Source organism: Puma concolor, chromosome E3 (genome assembly GCF_028749965.1).
Source record: "Puma concolor isolate L17-30 chromosome E3, mPumCon1.1.hap2, whole genome shotgun sequence".
NCBI lineage: Eukaryota > Metazoa > Chordata > Mammalia > Carnivora > Felidae > Puma > Puma concolor.
This window is the reverse complement of record NC_141682.1, coordinates 30,176,471-30,194,075: the sequence shown is the minus strand read 5'-3', so window position 1 is coordinate 30,194,075 and position 17,605 is coordinate 30,176,471. Positions and strand designations below refer to the sequence as shown.

The 17,605-nt window shown below is 47.2% G+C and overlaps 1 protein-coding gene across 1 annotated transcript in view; it reads left to right on the top strand.

Annotated features, from left to right (window-relative positions):
- Positions 1 to 426: 426 nt before the first annotated feature.
- BMERB1 (bMERB domain containing 1) overlaps positions 427 to 17,605 on the top strand; it is a 122,581-nt gene continuing 105,402 nt past the window's right edge. The window contains exon 1 of the mRNA XM_025916908.2: positions 427 to 694. Within this exon, the coding sequence (XP_025772693.1) occupies positions 589 to 694 (106 nt within the window). The 5' untranslated portion in view covers positions 427 to 588. The remainder of the gene's footprint in view (positions 695 to 17,605) is intronic.

The window sequence follows — 17,605 nt, the reverse complement described above, 5'->3', positions numbered from 1 at the left end:
CATACCGTGTCCACACAGGCACCCTCATAACAAGACTGTTCCATTTCATATTCAAGTTATACACGCAGAAGCGAATCACAAGAGATTCTCACAAAAATGCGCTCAGGTCCACGCTCAGGATTCTGCACACTCCCCACAAAGATGGATCCATCGCCCACAGCTAGAGACGCGCTCACAAATCCCACTCAAAATCCGGCAGCCCGACGACAGATCACAAGCTGCGCACGGTGCCCAGGCCAGGCATCACCACCGGCTCCAGCTTGGGCAGCGGCCTTGTTTTTACTTCCTTTGAGTTGGTTCTATTTTAGTTGTTGTTTGTGTTGTTCTTCTTAGAGTTATCATCTGCCCCCTTTTCTCCCTACCCAGCCCCCAAGCCCCCGCTCCTACCCCCATTGCGCATGCGTCCTGCATCCCTCCGCCTTCTGGGTACCAGTCCGCGCTCCCCGGCCCTGGCGGCGGAAGAGATGGAGCAGCGTCACGAGCGCCCGGCCCCTTAAAACGCTGCTGGCTGGAGCCGCCTCCCTCCCTGCAGCCCGCGGCGGGGATGGAGTAAAGGGGGACCCGTCGACCTGCCCGCGGGGATCAGCGATGGAGTTAAAGCAATCTTTGTCCACCCATCTGGAAACCGAGAAGCCTTTGAGGCGCTATGGGGCGGTGGAGCAGACGGCGTGGACCGCGGAGGGACTGGGGAGAAGTGAGTACTCGGCTGGAAGGGGGGCACAGTTGGGGAGCCGTGCGCCGGCGCTGGGGGTCGCGGGGGCGCGGGGAGGGCAGGGAGCGGACCAAGGGGAGCGCCCCCGCAGCGGGGCTTTCGGCGCGGGGGGCGGGGGGCGGTGGGATGCGCAGCGCGGCGCAGCGACGCGCTCTCCCGCGAACAAAAGGGGGACCCTCCGGCTGGGGCTTCACCGGGAGGCTCGGGAAATCGCGAGGCAGCAAGCCGGGAGCCTGGGGTGGACTCGGTAGTCCCGGATCCGTTAGCTCGCAGCTGGTCTTGGAAAGTAGGATCTTATCCGCAGCCGAGAGAGGAGAGTCGGTTCCCCGCCCAGGATGCGCCAGGACGCTGGTAGCCGTTGGACCAACCTGGAAAGCGCCCACGTCCCTGGAGAGGGGGGAGTGTCCGCTGGGTTTCTGCCGTGTTTCTCCCCCACCCCGGCGCGAGGTTCAGGGCACAGCTGAAATTCCCAGCGTTTATTCCCCCGCCTTGTCCTGGGTCGCGGATGGGAGGGAAAGGGTTAGGGGAAGGTTAACCCTGTGCACATCCTTCCCCTTTCCCCTTTGACTCATTCAGTCTTTGGGTACAATCCTAGAAGGCGCTTCTGAAACGGGCCGATATTATTTGCTGAGTCTCCCCACGGTGTTTTGGTGTCAACAACGTCTACAAACAAGCGAAGGGTGTTTTGTTTTTAATTAATAGGACGCAGTGGTTGAAACTCCTGCGTTCAAAGTATACAGGCAGCCGCAAGGGCTCCAGGGTCACCAGCCCTCCCTGCAAACCCGGGGCTCTTCCCGGTGCCCCTGCCCTTGCCTTGCTTGCCCAGCATGGTGCCTCCTGCCGGGCATGGAAGGGCTTCTCACCCTTCTCAAGGACCCTCAGCTTCCTGCTTTGGATCTGGGTAACCATGCTCAGCTGTGTTGGACCAAAGTATTGTGAATGTGCTCTTTTTTTTTTTTTTGACCGGGTAGAAGATCGTGTGTGTGTGTGTGTGTGTGTGTGTGTGTGTGTGCCCTTTCTCCATACCTGTCATTACAAATTCAGAAAATCTTCCTAGAATGGCTCAACTGTATTCTGGTTCTCAAGGGTTCAAGTTGAAATCACAGTCAAATGTCTTGCTGCACCTGGAACCCATAGTGTCCCAACCTCTTTCCTTTTCTTGCTCCTTTTAAAATCTGGGTCCTTCCTCCTGTTTCGGGCTTTGAAAACCCTTTGGCTTTGGTGCTTTGGCATGACACCAAGGCTGAGGGTCTCTGCCTCCTACAAGCTCAGGATAATTCCCACAATGGCTGCCTTTTATTGATAGATTGCCATGCAAGAACTTTAAAGGCACCGTCTCATTCAATCCCCCAACAGCCTCCTGAGGTGACTATTATAACTTCCCTTCCATAGACGGAAAAACTGGGGCTTGTGAGGTGCTGTGACATTTAGACTTCAGAGCCAGGATCTGAACCCAGCTTTGTCAGACCCCAGAGCCCCTTTCTGCTTTTCACATGAGGGTTTATTGCTTTCCCAGTTTCGGGAAGATTTCTACATCTGTTGAGAGAGTCCCAGAACATATACAGTGATTTTACGAATATGTGGCCACCCTGTTGGTCTCTGGAGCTCTCAGTGGCCTTGAAAGAATGCCGGGTCCTTGCAGAGTAGAAGCTGTATTCAAATAAGCCCTGTGTTTGAATGCTGGCTCTGCCCCTGCTTGGCTATGTGAGTTTAGGCAGCCTTACTAAGCCTTACTCTGCCTCTGTTCTCTGCAATGGAGATGATAATAATACCTACTTTATAGCTGAATTGTGAATACTCAAGAAGATGTATGTAGCGCTCAAGGTAAGTGCTCAATACATGTTGGTTCCTCCGATTATTTTATTACTGCATCTGTAGAAAGCTCCTGCTTTCATTCTTTGCAAGGAACTCCACAGAGCAGCACTCTGAACTCAAACTGCCGTGTCGGTCAGTTGCCTAATAATTCTCTTACAGCTTTTTATTTTCTCACTGTCTTACTGGGACAGTTTTCAAATGTACAGAAAAATTGCACTGAATCCCCAATTGATAGCATGTTAGCTCCTGAAATTTTTATCCTTCTGAATCTTAGGCTGCAAACTGTTAACAGCTGGGCAGAAAGGCTTTCTCATCTCCTGTGTTCCAAGCCATCAAAGACTCTGACTTTTGCTTCCTATTCACATACAAACCACAGTATCTCATCTCCTTTTCCCTGGATCCCCAAATCTGCTTCCTCCCGCCCTACCTATCCAAACTTGAAATCTTCTTAAGACACTGATCCAGGGTCCCCATTTTGATTCTTAAATCTGGGATCGTTACCTTTAAAGAGTTTTGATCTCTGAACCTTTTTTGATCCAAGTAGCTTTTTTTTTTTTAACTCCCTCTCAACTTCCCTGGGATCTATGGATTCATAACTATAACATCTGCGACCTCCATTTATTTATTAATGAAGTGTGAAAATTAGTGCTATTGATTCTGTGGAATAACTATTGCCAAGCCAACGTAAGTTGTAATGCATGAAATGCTGGTGGGGAAACAAGGGCCCATTAAAAAGAAGCTAAGCTTGGGGCACTTGGGTGGCTCAGTCGGTTAAGCGTCCGACTCCCACTCAGGTCATGATCTTGCAGTTTGTGAGTTCGAGCGCCGCGCTGGGCTCTGTGCTGACAGCTCAGAGCCTGGAGCCTGCTTTGGATTCTATGTCTCCCTCTTTCTGTCTCAGCCCCTCCCCCGCTTGCACTCTGTCTCTCTCTCTCTCTCTCTCAAAAATAAATAAACATTGGGGCGCCTGGGTGGCGCAGTCGGTTAAGCGTCCGACTTCAGCCAGGTCACGATCTCGCGGTCCGTGAGTTCGAGCCCCGCGTCGGGCTCTGGGCTGATGGCTCAGAGCCTGGAGCCTGTTTCCGATTCTGTGTCTCCCTCTCTCTCTGCCCCTCCCCCGTTCATGCTCTGTCTCTCTCTGTCCCAAAAAAAATAAATAAAAACGTTGAAAAAAAAATTAAAAATAAATAAATAAATAAATAAATAAATAAATAAACATTAAAAAATAAAAAGGAGCTGAGCTTGGGGTGCCTGGATGGCTCAGTTGGTAGAGCATGCGACTCTCCATCTTGGGGTTATGAGCTCAAGCCCTGCGTTGGAAAAAAGAAGAAAGGATTGCAGAACCTGTCGTCTTCAGTGTAGGTGGTATTAACTGCTATCTTTAACTTGTTTAGTAATGTTTATTTATTTATTTTGAGACACAGAGAGAGTACAAGCAGGGGAGGGGCAGAGAGAGGGAGAGAGAGAGTTCCAAGCAGGCTCCACGCTCAGCCCAGAGCCCGATGTGGGGCTCAGTCTCACGAACCAGGAGATCATGACCTGACCCGAAATCAAGAGTAGGAGGCTTAACCGACTGAGCTACCCAGGCACCCTATTTTAATTATTGTTTTTAGGTGGAAGATGTGTATAGTTTAGTAGCAAAGAATGAGAGTTTTGAAATCAGGTTAAATGGCTCCAAACCAGCTCTAACACTTTGTTGCTTTGACACGCTGGGAAATTGTTGAACCTCTCTGTGTGTCAGTTACCTCATCTGTAAAATGGGGATATGTTGGTTCGATATCTTGAGAGCTTCCCCGGGTGAAATTTGAAACTGGCCCCCCATACACGGAGACACAAGAAAGGGACCGTTCCCGATGGGTAGGTGGCAGGTGTAATAAACAAGAAAATGTATAGGTGGCTGTGAGAGGAGTAGACCTCTGTACCTGCTTGCCTGAATATTAAAAGTTTTTATAGAGGCCAGAACAGGGTTCAGTCACGTATACTTCCAGATGCTCTCCGTAGCTGTGTCCTTGGAGTGGCTCCGTCTGGGGGAATACTTGTACATTTCAAGGACAAGGGAGGGGGGTGAGGAGTCTCCACTTGCTCCCGGGGCGGCTCTTGGGTCAAATGGCGGTCATGTCCTCTCCATAACCTCCCCCAACAGGATAATAATTATAATGACCACTTGGGGCTGTCAGGAGGATTAAACGAGATAGTGTATATAATGCATTTAGCACAGAGCCTGGCACCCTGTAAGCGCTCAGTCAGTGCTGAGTGGTCGTCATAACAGGACATGAGCGGATGGCGCCCGATAGCATTGGAGAAATTTATTCCAAGCTTACCAGTCAGTTCTTTCTTGGGTCCGTTGCTTTGTCAATTGCAGACAGTTGTGTATCTACCAGCTTCCTCCTCATGGGGATGCAGGAGGGAATGACTTTCGAACCCTCGAAAACCACCTGGCATTTTTTCCTTCGAGAAGGATTCCAAGCAATTGCTCCCATCCACCTTAGACAGCAATTTTCCATTAGCAGTGAGGTATTGTTTTCTTTGTGTGTGTTTTTTTTTCTTTTTACTCAGTTGGAAAATGGATAGTGACATTTCAGTGTGGTTAGATGTATAAAAATATTGCTTTCCACCAACTGTAATTAATTGAGGGAGACACAAAGACAAGGTGACTTTTGAAAAAGCACGGAGCTTTTTTAAAAAGCACAGTCGGCTGTGGTTGTAGCCATTTCTTGATAGATTTGAATGTACCATAAAGGGTGATGGAGATTTTGGACAGGGGAAATGTGGGGTTGGGGGGGAGGGTGGCACAGGATGGGAGGCAATGCCCTGAGAGGTAACAGCATTGCCAGAAGCACAGAGGTAGAAATAAAAGTGCTGAGGGTAGGGGATTGGAATAAAGTGGGAAACTCAATCACCAGAGGAGGTGACGATTGTTTAATAAAAGTCTTGCTAGTCTGGCTAGCAAGCAGATCGTTACACTGGCCAATGTCTCTGGTTTCATAAACAGTGTGGCGACTGAAATAATATGGATTGCCAGCAATCCACATAATCAACTTTTGGGAACGGTTTTGTGTTCCTTTCATCTGTCTGATTAAATATGCTAATTTCATTATCTCCATTTTATTTTGTTCTGGCGTTATTTCTAATTACAGAATAGTATGTGCACTTTATAAAAAATTCAACTTCATCTGAAATATAAAAGTGAAAAATGACTGTAATCTGCTCCCTACCCCCCCCCCCAACCATTTATTCATTCAATAAATAGGTATTGAGTGTTTTGTAAGTGCCAGGAGGTGTTCTAGGGGCTACGGATACAGCGTCGAACAAGACAGACAAGGTTCCTGACCACAGGGAGCTTCTATTCAGGGAAGTGAAGGAGTACAGATAATACCTAGGCAAACGAATATTGTAGTTCAAATGGTAAGTGTCACGCAAATTAATAGGGGAGGGATTTTTCCATCTCATGGTCAGGAAATGCTTCCCTATGAAAGAGATATATTTGTAAATGTCATTGATCAAATGCAAAGGACCTCTTCCTACGTTAGAGGAAGAGACAGACTAGAGGAAGAGACAGACGGCCAGGAAGGCTGGCACTCAGAGCGTCAGGGAAGAGAATGGAGATGGATCAGAGAGGATCCACACTGGGTGGTTAGTGTCTTGTAGATTGTGGTTACAAAAAAAAAAAAGTACAGAATTTATTCCCATTGCAGGAGAACTGGGGCAGAGTGTTAAGCAGGAAGCTAACATGAGCTGGGTTTTGATTTTCGAAGGTCACATCAGCTCCTGGATGGAGAATAAGACAGGGGGCAAGTGAGGGGCGTCAATGCAATTGTCCTTTGCTGTAGTCCTGAGTCTTTCCTAATCAACCCCATGTATCAGTGGTAGGAATTTCCTTGAGTGTGAAAGGTATGACAAGGGGTAGGGGCAGCTTGGGATGTCTTCCGGGGGGCCACGCTCCTGGTTAAGGTTGAGGAGATGCGACAGTCTCTGGGATATGCTGGATGGGCAGCGGACTGTGTAACTTGCCGTGGTGGGAACTGTTGCCAGGAACGCGGGAGATTACGAACGTCCTAGTATCTAGCGTGTGCTTAGAACAAACCTAGTTATTTATGTTTCTTGTTTGTTCATACCATTGTTTCATTTTTGCATTTCCTTCTTAGGTGTTAACTGAAGGAAAAACTGTTCGTGCCTGTTCTTGGTCTGATTCGTTATTAAAGACTTATTAATAATAATAGTAGTTAATGAGTTCTAGCTGTCAACTTGGGCTTATTCAATTCTTGCCATAACTCTATTAAGTCAGCCGGATTCTTTTTTTTTTTTTTTTTAATTTTTTTAAGTGTTTACTTATTTTACACACACACACACACACACACACACACACACACACACAGTGTGAGTGGGGGAGGGGCAGAGAGAGGGAGATAACAATCCGAAGCAGGCTCCAGACTCCAAGCTGTCAGCACAGAGCCCAACGCAGGGCTCGAACCCACAAACCGTGAGATCATGACCTAAGCCGACATCGGAGGCTTAACCCACTGAGCCATCCAGGCGCCCTGTCAGCTGGATTCTTATTCCCCTTTTACAGATGGGGACATCAAGGCTTCGGGAGGTTAAGAAACTTGCCAAAGGTCACAAAACTGGTACGTGGCTGGGCTGGAGCCTGATTCGAGCCCTCCGTGACTGTAAATGGTCCTCGCCAGTGTCTGTTATCCCTAGCACGGTGTTAGATGCCCCCACCCTTAAGAAGCTTACAGATTTGGGGAGTGTGGAGACACAGATGTAAGGAACAGCATGATTTGTAATGCCAGTAAAACGAAACAAACGCTCCGAAGGGACAGCGGGGAAACAAGAGGAAGAAGAGGTCAGCTCCTCCTGGGGGACCCCAGAGCGACAGCAAGGGGTGCTAGCCCTGGGCCTGAAGGCTAAGCAGGGTTTCCGTTGGTGACAAGAGGAGAGAAGGGCATTTCAGGTGAGCTCCCGGCCCCAGGCAGGGAGGTGGAAATCCCAAGGGGCAGTTTCCATGAACTTGGGACCCTCCCTCCCCCAACCTTTTTCTTTCCCCCTGGCTCTTGCGTCCTAGGGTTCAGGGTCTGCCTGGTTCACTGATGTGAATCATCTGCTACCTGGATGAGCCTGCGGGTTAGAGGCCAGCACAGGCAGAGGCTCTTTGGCCGAGCCACTCAGGTCGGCACTCCCAAGGCCCCCAGGGGTGCTGACCATGCGGTGCCTTCACTCCTTCACTGGTCACTTCCTCGCAGGCTTGAGCCCCTACTGTGTGCTACCTTCAGAGGTACAGAGAGGACAAAGACCCAGACCCCACCCTTATTTTTTTTTTTTAATTTTATTTTTCTTAATTTACATCCAAATTAGTTGGCATATACAGACCCCACCCTTAAAGAGCTGTCTGGCTGCCTGTGTTCCGGGCCTCCCTCTTCTACTTCTTGCCTTGTGATCTTCGACACGTCGCCTACCTTCCCTAGACCTTAGTTTCCTCCTCTGACAAATGGAAGTGTACTTAATACCGCACATCTGTACGCTTTGAAATGGCTAAGATGGCATATTTTATATGTGTTTTTCCCCAGTAAAAATTGTGTTATTAAATTGGTTTTAAAAAGCAAAATTAAAAGAGGTATGTTTAATATACAGGTATATTCATATAACAGCACAAAACATATACTAAGTTTAAGTGGTAGCATTGAGGGATGGTTCTGGGGTCTCAGAGTAAAAGTGGTTCTTTTTTTTTCTTTTTATAAATTAAAAAAAAATGTTTATTTTTGCGAGAGCGAGAGAGCCGGGGAGGGGCAGAAAGAGAGGGAGACAGAGGATCCAAAATGGGCTGTGCATTGACAGCAGAGAGCCTGACGCGGGGCTCGAACCCATGAACCGTGAGATCACAACCTGAGCCGAAGTCGGATGCCCAACCGACTGAGCCACCCAGGCGCCCCAATAGTGGGTCTTGAAGTAGCCTGAAAAGATGAACAGTATCTCATCATTGATTCAGAGGAACAGCATTCTAGGCAGAGGGAACAGCCCCTGTGAAGAGACACAGACATGAGACAGCACCTGTGACCTAGGAACTGTATTAGTAAAGCTTGCTAGGCTCTGAACGCCTGAGGGAGACCAGAGCAGAGCAGGAAGTGAGTGCCCTCGGCAGCCCAGGGGTAAGTCCATAGAAGGCTCGATGTAGAAGGCTCAACTCCCCATTGAGACAAAACTTTCCCACAGGGTCCAAATGGGGCGACTAAGGACCAGACTCCTAGAATAAGTTTGTTTGAATGAATTAGAGTCAGACTTGCTAAAAATTATTTTTTAATTACAATGCCTCTATATACAGGGACCATTAAAGGAGAAAAGAAAGAATTTTTCTAAGGGAAGTAGAAGGGAATGATTGTAACAAATACCATGCCCTGGGCACTTCCCGTGTGCCGGCTGTATGAAACACCCCAGGATGTGAGGTACATGGAGATATTTTTGGCTTTTTACAGATGAGGAAACCGAGGCTCAGAGAGGTTAAGCGACTCGCCCAGTGTCACTCTGCTAATGGGTGTCAGAGCTGGAACTTGAGCCCAAGCATGGCGACTCGGTCCTACTGCCTTCCGTATCTCCTAGGATTGGTTGGGGCTGCCATTAATTCAGGCAGATAAGGTCCATTAGTGTTTCTAGTACGTCTTCATATTTCTTAGTATTGATTCTGTTCTCTGGCTGATTAATTTACTTTTCCATTACACACTTGTCCCTTGGACACTCGAGGACTACATCTCACTACTTCCCAGGGCATTCAGGGTGAAAGGGGAGCGAATGTGGTGACTACAGAATGCATTCCCGGAAATTCAGCAGGAAGAGCGTTTCTGTGGTGAGGAAGAAGTGTAGCGTTTCCCAGACAAAGGCCTCCTTTGGGTGATCCGGAAAAACCTGGACACTTTAGGGGCAGAGGAGTGTGCTGTTTGGGAGTGGAGGCTTTGCCTCCATTTGAGTCCTGGCTTTAGGCCTCCTTAGCTGTGTGACCCTGGGCTGCTTACTTAACCTCTCTGAAGTTCAGTCTTGTCATCTACTTAATGGAGATCATAACAGGACCCGCCTCATAGGGTAATGGAGAAGATCCAAAGAGAAAATATGTGAAAGCCCTTGGCACAGAGCACACGGTAAATGGAGAGATGGTGTTGATAGAACAGGACATAAAGTGAGCCATGACTGGGTATATTTAGACAACCGGGGAGAAAGAGGGAAGTCACAGTGGGTGGACCAGCCTTGGAAAAGAATGGGGGCGACAAAGCGTGTGGCGGCTGCTGGAGGCATGTGCGACCTTGGCTGAGTCAGAGGAGTCATGAGGTGTGAGGTTGGTTGAGAAGGGTCACTAGACGTGGCCAGATGAAACATGACAGGTGTCTGAAGCAGGGCAAGGGATAGAGGTAAAGAAAGTAGCAGTTTAGGAAGACTTGTCTGGCAGTGGTTGTACCATGGCAGGGCAAGGACCGCGGGGGTAAGAAGACCAACCAGGAGGGTTCTGGAATCATCTGATCATGAGGTCACACGAGCTGGGATGTAAAGCAGTGGCAGTGGGTGCAGAGGAAGGGGCCAGGCAGATATCCTGAGGGGAGGAGACAGCAGCAGTTGATTACAGAGGGGGCCGAGGGGGGGTGGTCTTGTAAGGGCAGGCCATGTGACAAGCAGGGAACAGCAGTATGGTTAGCCTGGGGTTGTAGGAATTAAATATATTGTAATCAGTCCTGCCCATTCTCACTTGGAGTAGGGCTTCAAGAGGTACGGGGATTGTAGGTATGGGGAGAATAGTGGCCCCCGACGTTTGTACAGCACTTTCTAATCTATATTTTTCCTGTGTTTTTTTTTTTTTTTTTTCATTTACCCTTTACAAGAAACAGCCAAGAGCTGGAACCGTCCTGCTCCTTTGGGTGTGGGTAAACAGGCGAAGGACTCACCCCAGGGAAGGGTACAGCCAGGAGGGGCTGAACAAGGACCGAACAGTCCAGGCTGTTTGCACTAGAGCAGGGTTTCTAGGGGCGTTTGTATTTGAATGAACAACGAATGACTGCATTACAAATGGTAAGAAGTATGTCTAGATTCCATAACATCCAACCTGGAAAATGTGTGACGCTAATTATTCTGTTCATTTGAAATTCCCAAACAGGGAGATCTTTCATTCACCCATCTGTCCATCTATCCATTGATTCCCTCATCCATTCAGTACGTATTTACTTTTGGCCTCTTTGTATGCCAATTATTGTGCTAAGCTCTTGAGAATATGGTAGCGCTTTGAGTAAGATGTTTACGGCCCCCTGCCTTTAAAAGGGATTTAAGGTCTACTAGCAAAAATGCAGCTACCATATGATCCAGCAATCCCACTTCTGGGTATAGACCCGAAGGGAATGAAGACAGGATGTTGAAGAGATCAGCCCCGCCATGTTCATTGCAGCATTATTCACAATAGCCAAGATATGGAGACAACCTACAGGTCCACCAATGGATGAATGGATAAAGAGTATATATATATATATATATATATATATATATATAGAGAGAGAGAGAGAGAGAGAGAGAGAGAGAGAGAGAGCAATGTTATTTAACCAGGAGAAAGGAAGAAATCCTGCCATCTTCCATTTGTGACAACACGATGGTCCTTGAGGGCATGGTGCTAAGTAAAAGAAATCAGACGATGTTGCATGATATCACTTATATGTGGAATCTAAAAAAAAAAGAAAAAAAGAATAAAAAGTCAAGCTCATAGAAACGTTCCTATGAGACCAGGGACGTGGTTGCTCAGGGGCTGGAGGATGATGGAAATAGATGTTAGTAGAAAGGGTACAAACTAGCGAGTTATAAGATGAGCAAGTTCTGAGGATCTGATGTAAAATGTGGTGACTACAGTTGATAATACTGTATCCTATCATTGAACATTTCTAAGAGAGGAGAACTAACATTTTCTCACACATACACACAAGATAGATACGTGAGGTGATGGATGTGTTAATTACTAGGTAGTAGGAGTCCTTCCACAGGGTATCCCTGTAACAAATCGTCACAATGTATACTTTAAAGATCTTACAGGGGCGCCTGGGTGGCTCAGTCTCTTGAGCATCCCACGTCAACTCAGGTCATGATCTCACAGCTTGTGGGTTCGAGCCCTTTGTCGGGCTCTGCGCTGATAACTCAGCGTGGAGCCTGCTTCAGATTGCGTCTTTCTCTCTGCCCCTCCTCTGTTCGCGCTCTGTCTCTCTCAAAAATAAATAAGCCTAAAACAAAATTTAAAGATCTTACAATGTTATCAGTCAGTTATACCGCAACCAAGCTGAAAAAAGGGGGTCTACTGGGAGCTGTCCCTGTGACCCGTGATGCCAAACCAAAGGACCAAGAGATAATGTCCTTTAAGTCCTTCAGAAACAGGATTCAGCTCAATGTGCTGACCCAATGCCCTCTGAGCTAAATGTTGCCCAGAAATGAATTAAGTTGTTTTGTTATATGCGTATTTTTGTTTTTTTTTTAAATTTTTTTTGACGTTTATTTATTTTTTTGGGACAGAGAGAGACAGAGCATGAACGGGGGAGGGGCAGAGAGAGAGGGAGACACAGAATCAGAAACAGGCTCCAGGCTCTGAGCCATCAGCCCAGAGCCCGATGCGGGGCTCGAACTCACGGACCGGGAGATCGTGACCTGGCTGAAGTCGGACGCTTAACCGACTGCGCCACCCAGGCGCCCCTTTATGCGTATTTTTGAAAGCCCTTGAGAACACGACTCCTAATAGAGTCAAACCACATTTTCTGGGCAAATCCGAGTGCAGTGCGATGATTCTGTCTCCGAGAACAACGACCACAGAAACCCTGGGTGTCATATTTGCTGCTCGGTGCTGAACACCTGGCATCTGCCAAATTGGCCAGCACCGAGAAGCCTCTCATTCAATCAATAGTTGCCGAACTAGGTGGCTGTTAATCCACAAAGACCGAGGTGCAAATGATTTAATCGTGTTTTGTAAACCTTCGAAGTCGTCAGACTAAAGAATCAAGTGAGCTGAGTCTTGGTCTGAATTGCCTGTCCGTCTCCCGGTTGAGACCATTTGTTCCTGATACTACAGTTAGATTAGCCGTGCTTTCCTGCTTTGAGGGAAAGAGGCAAGAATTTTGGATCAGATACAAAATAGCAGGAGTAGGTAAGGTTACTGTGAACTGGAGGTATGCGGACAAGGCCATGATGGGTGCAGGCTTGCTAGGTACTTTATACTTAAGCCGTATCTCCTTGACTATTAGGATCCACAGAGGTGGGGGCACACTATTCATAGTCCCTCACGCCTTTCCAGAACAAGAGAAACATGGCCACGTTAATTTCATGCAGAGAACAGAGCCGTCTTAGACGCTGCTGGTAGAACTGTTGCGTGTTCCAGTCTTTCTGGATATTAAACTTTAAAAGGCTCCTATTGCTTTGACCTAGCGGTCTAGTCCTAGACTCCTGGGATTCCATCCAACAGAAATAAAAACACCAGCATACAAAGACATATGTGCAAAAATAAATAAATAAATAAATAAATAAATAAATAAATAAATAACAAATAAAAAAATGACACTGGACACAAAAACAAAGCCCATCGCTAGAAGGGCAGTTGCATGAATTATTGTTCATCCAGTGTGGAATGTGCTGGAGCCTTTCAAAAAGACAAAAAGTAGAGCAAGAATTGTTGTCTTCAGGGGTAGGTTGAAGGAGGAAAATGCGATCCAGGAAGATGTCTGTGAGCGGATCTAATTGGGGACAGGGCCGATGTGAGGGAAGGACGAGGAGGTGACAGTGGATAGCCGAGGAACAAAGAAAAAAAAATTCTTCACTCGAAAAAAGTCCTCCGATAATATTATCGTACTTAGATATTTGTGTTAAGGTATATATTTGTGGGATGGGGGAAGAAGCATGCTAACTTCAGGAACGTTAAAATGCTGGGGAGAGGGGTGTCTGGGTGGCTCAGTTGGTTGAGTGTCCGACTTGATTTCAGCTCAGGTCATGATCTCGCGGTTTGTGAGATCGAGCCCCGCATCGGGCTCCATGCTGGCCGTAAGGAGCCTGCTTGGGATTCTCTCTCGCCCTCTGCCCCTCCCCCACTTGTTGTTCCCCCACCGCCCAAGATAAATACACTTAAGAAAAAAAGGTTGGGGAGAAATAACCTCAGAATTGAGGAGATAGAGTTTTACCTGATTCAACCCTCACTACAACCCTGTAAGATGAAGCACTGTGTGTGTGTGTGTGTGTGTGTGTGTGTGTGTGTAGCAGAGGGATGGAAATCTTGCCCCATTAGTCCATAGAGAAAGGATTTGAATCTAGACTGGTTAAAAAGTTCATGCCTTTCCCTCTACAATTATTTGTAAATTTCCAAATATGTTAAATTCCATTGGCATTTCATATTTTTTTAGAAAGGAAAGACATCTGCAATGGTTTGTGGAGCCCTATTTTAAGAATCTGGGTCATTGCAGTGTGGACCATGTTCCTTTAGATCTTCTCTCTTTGTGCTTCCCAGTTTCCCCTGGTGGTCTCCAGGGCTGAGAAGTGAAACCACTCACTCCCCATAATCCTGGTCTCAGAGAGAAATTTGGGAAAGAGGCAATAATCACCAGAGGAAGAGACATACCAGTATTTCCTTAACTCATGTTTTTCTTCCTGTGTTTAGTCTGCTCAGGTTGCTATAACAAAGACCATAAACTGGGTAGTTTTTATAACTCTTATTTTATTTTATTTTATTTTATTTTATTTTATTTTATTTTATTTTATTTTATTTTAGAGAGAGCACTTAGCGGGGGAGAGGAGCAGAGGAAGAGAGAGAGCGAGAGCGAGAGAGAGAGAGAGAGAGAGAGAAGCTTAAGCAGGTTCCATGCTGAGCAATGCCACCACCCTGGGATCACGACCTGAGCCGAAATCAACAGTCGGATGCTCAACCGACTGAGCCACCCAGGTGCCCCTACCTGGGTGGCTTTTAAAATACAGAAACTTGGGACACCTGGGTGGCTGAGTTGGTTAAGGATCCAACTCTGAATTTCAGCTCAGGTCATGATCTCACAGTTCATGAGTTCGAGCCCTGCATCAGGCTGCAAGCGCCCTGAGGGTTAGCTTTTTAATATGTGGATTTGCGGGAGGGGGAACATAAACATTCAATCTATATAGCACCATCCTTAGCCCTGGAAGGAATGAAGACAGCTGAAAACTAGACATTTGTCCAGGCCCCACTCCGGGGGTGAAATGCTTTTAGCAGGTAGCTTTTTTTTTTAAATTTTTTTTTTCAACATTTATTTATTTTTGGGACAGAGAGAGACAGAGCATGAACGGGGGAGGGGCAGAGAGAGAGGGAGACACAGAATCTGAAACAGGCTCCAGGCTCCGAGCCATCAGCCCAGAGCCTGACGCGGGGCTCGAACTCACGGACCGCGAGATGGTGACCTGGCTGAAGTCGGAGGCTTAACCGACTGCGCCACCCAGGTGCCCCAGCAGGTAGCTCTTAAAAGGTGGCCATCATTCTGACAAGGAACAAAAGTTATTCCTGCTTTGGTTCTATTTGGTTCTTCTGTGCCCAGCACAGCAGGTGAGACCATTTTGCCCCCTAGGTGTTTGCAGTGCTGTGTTCATGCTGGAGACCTGCCGCCCACCGCAGGATCCATCTGTCTTCATCCTGTTTAAATAGACATAGGCAAGGCGTCCCCGGAGCACATCCTGGTGGTTAAATCTGGTGCAAACGCCATCTGTAAAGAGCGGTTCAGCCCTGGGCCCGGGGCGGCCGGGCTGGGTTCCAAGAGCTAAGAGGTCTGCTTTCTTAGGGATCAGCTTTACCTTAGAGCAGGGTTTTATGATTTCCCAAATGCTTAGCCAGGACTAGGTTAGCTTTATGTGTCTTCCTTCTCTATTGAGATTTTTTTCTTTTCTTTTCTTTTCTTTTCTTTTCTTTTCTTTTCTTTTCTTTTCTTTCTTTTCTTTTCTTCTCTCTTCTCTTCTCCTCTTGTCTTTTCTTAACTGAGGTAGAACTCACATACCATAAAATTAACCCTTCACCATTTGGAATAGACAAGTCAGTGGCATTTAGTACATTCAGTCTTGGGCAAGCATCACCTCTATGCACTTGCAAGAAACCCAGTACCCATTCAACAGTCCCTCCCCATGCACCCCTTCCCTTAGTCCCTGGTAACTACTTTTTGTCTCTACAGATTTACCTATTCTGGGTGTTTTCTACTACATGGAGCCTGGCTTCTTTCACTGAGCGTAGTGATTTTTTTTTTAAATGTTTATTTACGTTTGAGAGAGAGCAAGTGGTGGAGGGGCAGAGAGGGGGGCATGGAGGATCCGAAGCAGGCTCTGCTCTGACAACAGAGAGCCCAGTGCGGGGCTCGAACTCTTGAATCTCAAGATCATGACCTGAGGCGAAGTCGGACGCTTAACCGACTGAGCCCGCAGGTGCCCTGAGTGTAGTGTTTAAAAAAAATTTTTTTAAGCTTCATTTTCTTCTTGAGAGACAGAGAAGGAGTAGGGCAGGGTCAGAGAGAGGAGACACAGAATCCGAAGCAGACTCCAGGCTCTGAGCTGTCAGCACAGAGCCCGATGTGTGTCACGAACTATGACATCATGACCTGAACTGAAGTTGGATGCTTTTAAGCGAGTGAGCCACCTACACAAGTGTAGTGTTCTTAAGGCTCATCCACTTTGTAGCAGATGTCAATGCTTTATTCCTTTTCATGGCTAAATAATATTCCATTTATGAATATACCACATTTTGTTTATTCACTCATCACTTGATGGACATTTGGGTTGTTTCCACCTTTTGGCTATTATGAATCACGCTGCTGTCAACATTTATGAGCAGTATTTGCTTGTTTGTCTTTTGGGTATGTACGTAGGAGTGATATTGTCAAACCAGGGGGTAATTCTGCATTTGGCTTTTTGAAGAAGGTACAGGGACTTGTGGCCTCCCCACTCTGTGGCAATTTCTCTCTCTGCTGGCCCTTTTCTTCATCCTTCCCTTCAAGTTTATAATTTCAAGTGTGGAGAAAGAGCGTCTGGGAATGTGGTATCTTGTGGTCATGAAATGTAGGGATTCCTAACTAGGGGTCGGGCTTTTTGGGCTCAGAACCCACCTCTCTCTCTTACCAACCGGTTGATCTTGGTCTAGTTGTGTGACCTCTCTGAGTCTTCACTGACTCTTCTGTAGGGAGAATAGTATTAATTGCCACCTCACGAGGGCGTGTCAAGGAGTAAGCGTGAGTAGGTGTGTCAAGGGCTTAGCACAGCGCGTGGCGCAGAGTGGTTGTGTGAGGACAGGTTAGCAATGGGATTACTGTAAACAGCTGCCTTAGTCTGCTCAGGCAGTCATAACAAAATACCATAGCCAGGATGGCTTAAACAACACGCATTTATGTCTCACAGCTCTGGAACCTGCAGAGTCCAACATCAAGGTGCTGGTGAGGTATGGTTCATTCCGAGGCTTCTTCTCTCGGCTTGCAGGAGGCCACCTTTTCTCTCTGTGCTCCTGTGACCACTTCTTTGTGCAAGTGCATAGGTAGAAAGCGGGGGTGGGGGGGTGGGGTGGGGCTCTGATGTCTCTTCTAACAAGGACACTAATCCTCTCTGCTCAGGGCCCCATCCTTATGACCTCATCACACCTAACTGCCTCCTTATAGGCCCTACTTCCAAATACAGTCACACCAAGGGTTAAGGCTTCCGCATTGGAATTTTGGGGGACAATTAAGTCCATAGCAATAGACTTCTTATTTGGGATTGAGCATGATGTTTTAGCATCCTGATGTCTTAGGGCTGAAGGAAATTTGTGGAGTCCATTTGTCCACGATTTCTCAACCTTAGCCTGTTGACATTGACATCGGGGCTGGATCACGCTGACCTGTGGGGGCTGGCCCGTGCATTGTAGGATGGTAACATTTCTGGCCTATGCCCACCAGGTGCCAATGGTACCACCACCACCCCCTTACTCCTGCCCAATTGTGACAACCGTAGATATCTCCAGATATTGTCAAATGTTCAGTAGAGGGGCAAACTTGTCCCCAGCTGAGAAGCACTGATCAGGCCTAATTCTTTTTTGATACAGGTACTCTAGTTTTGTGATGCGGGGGA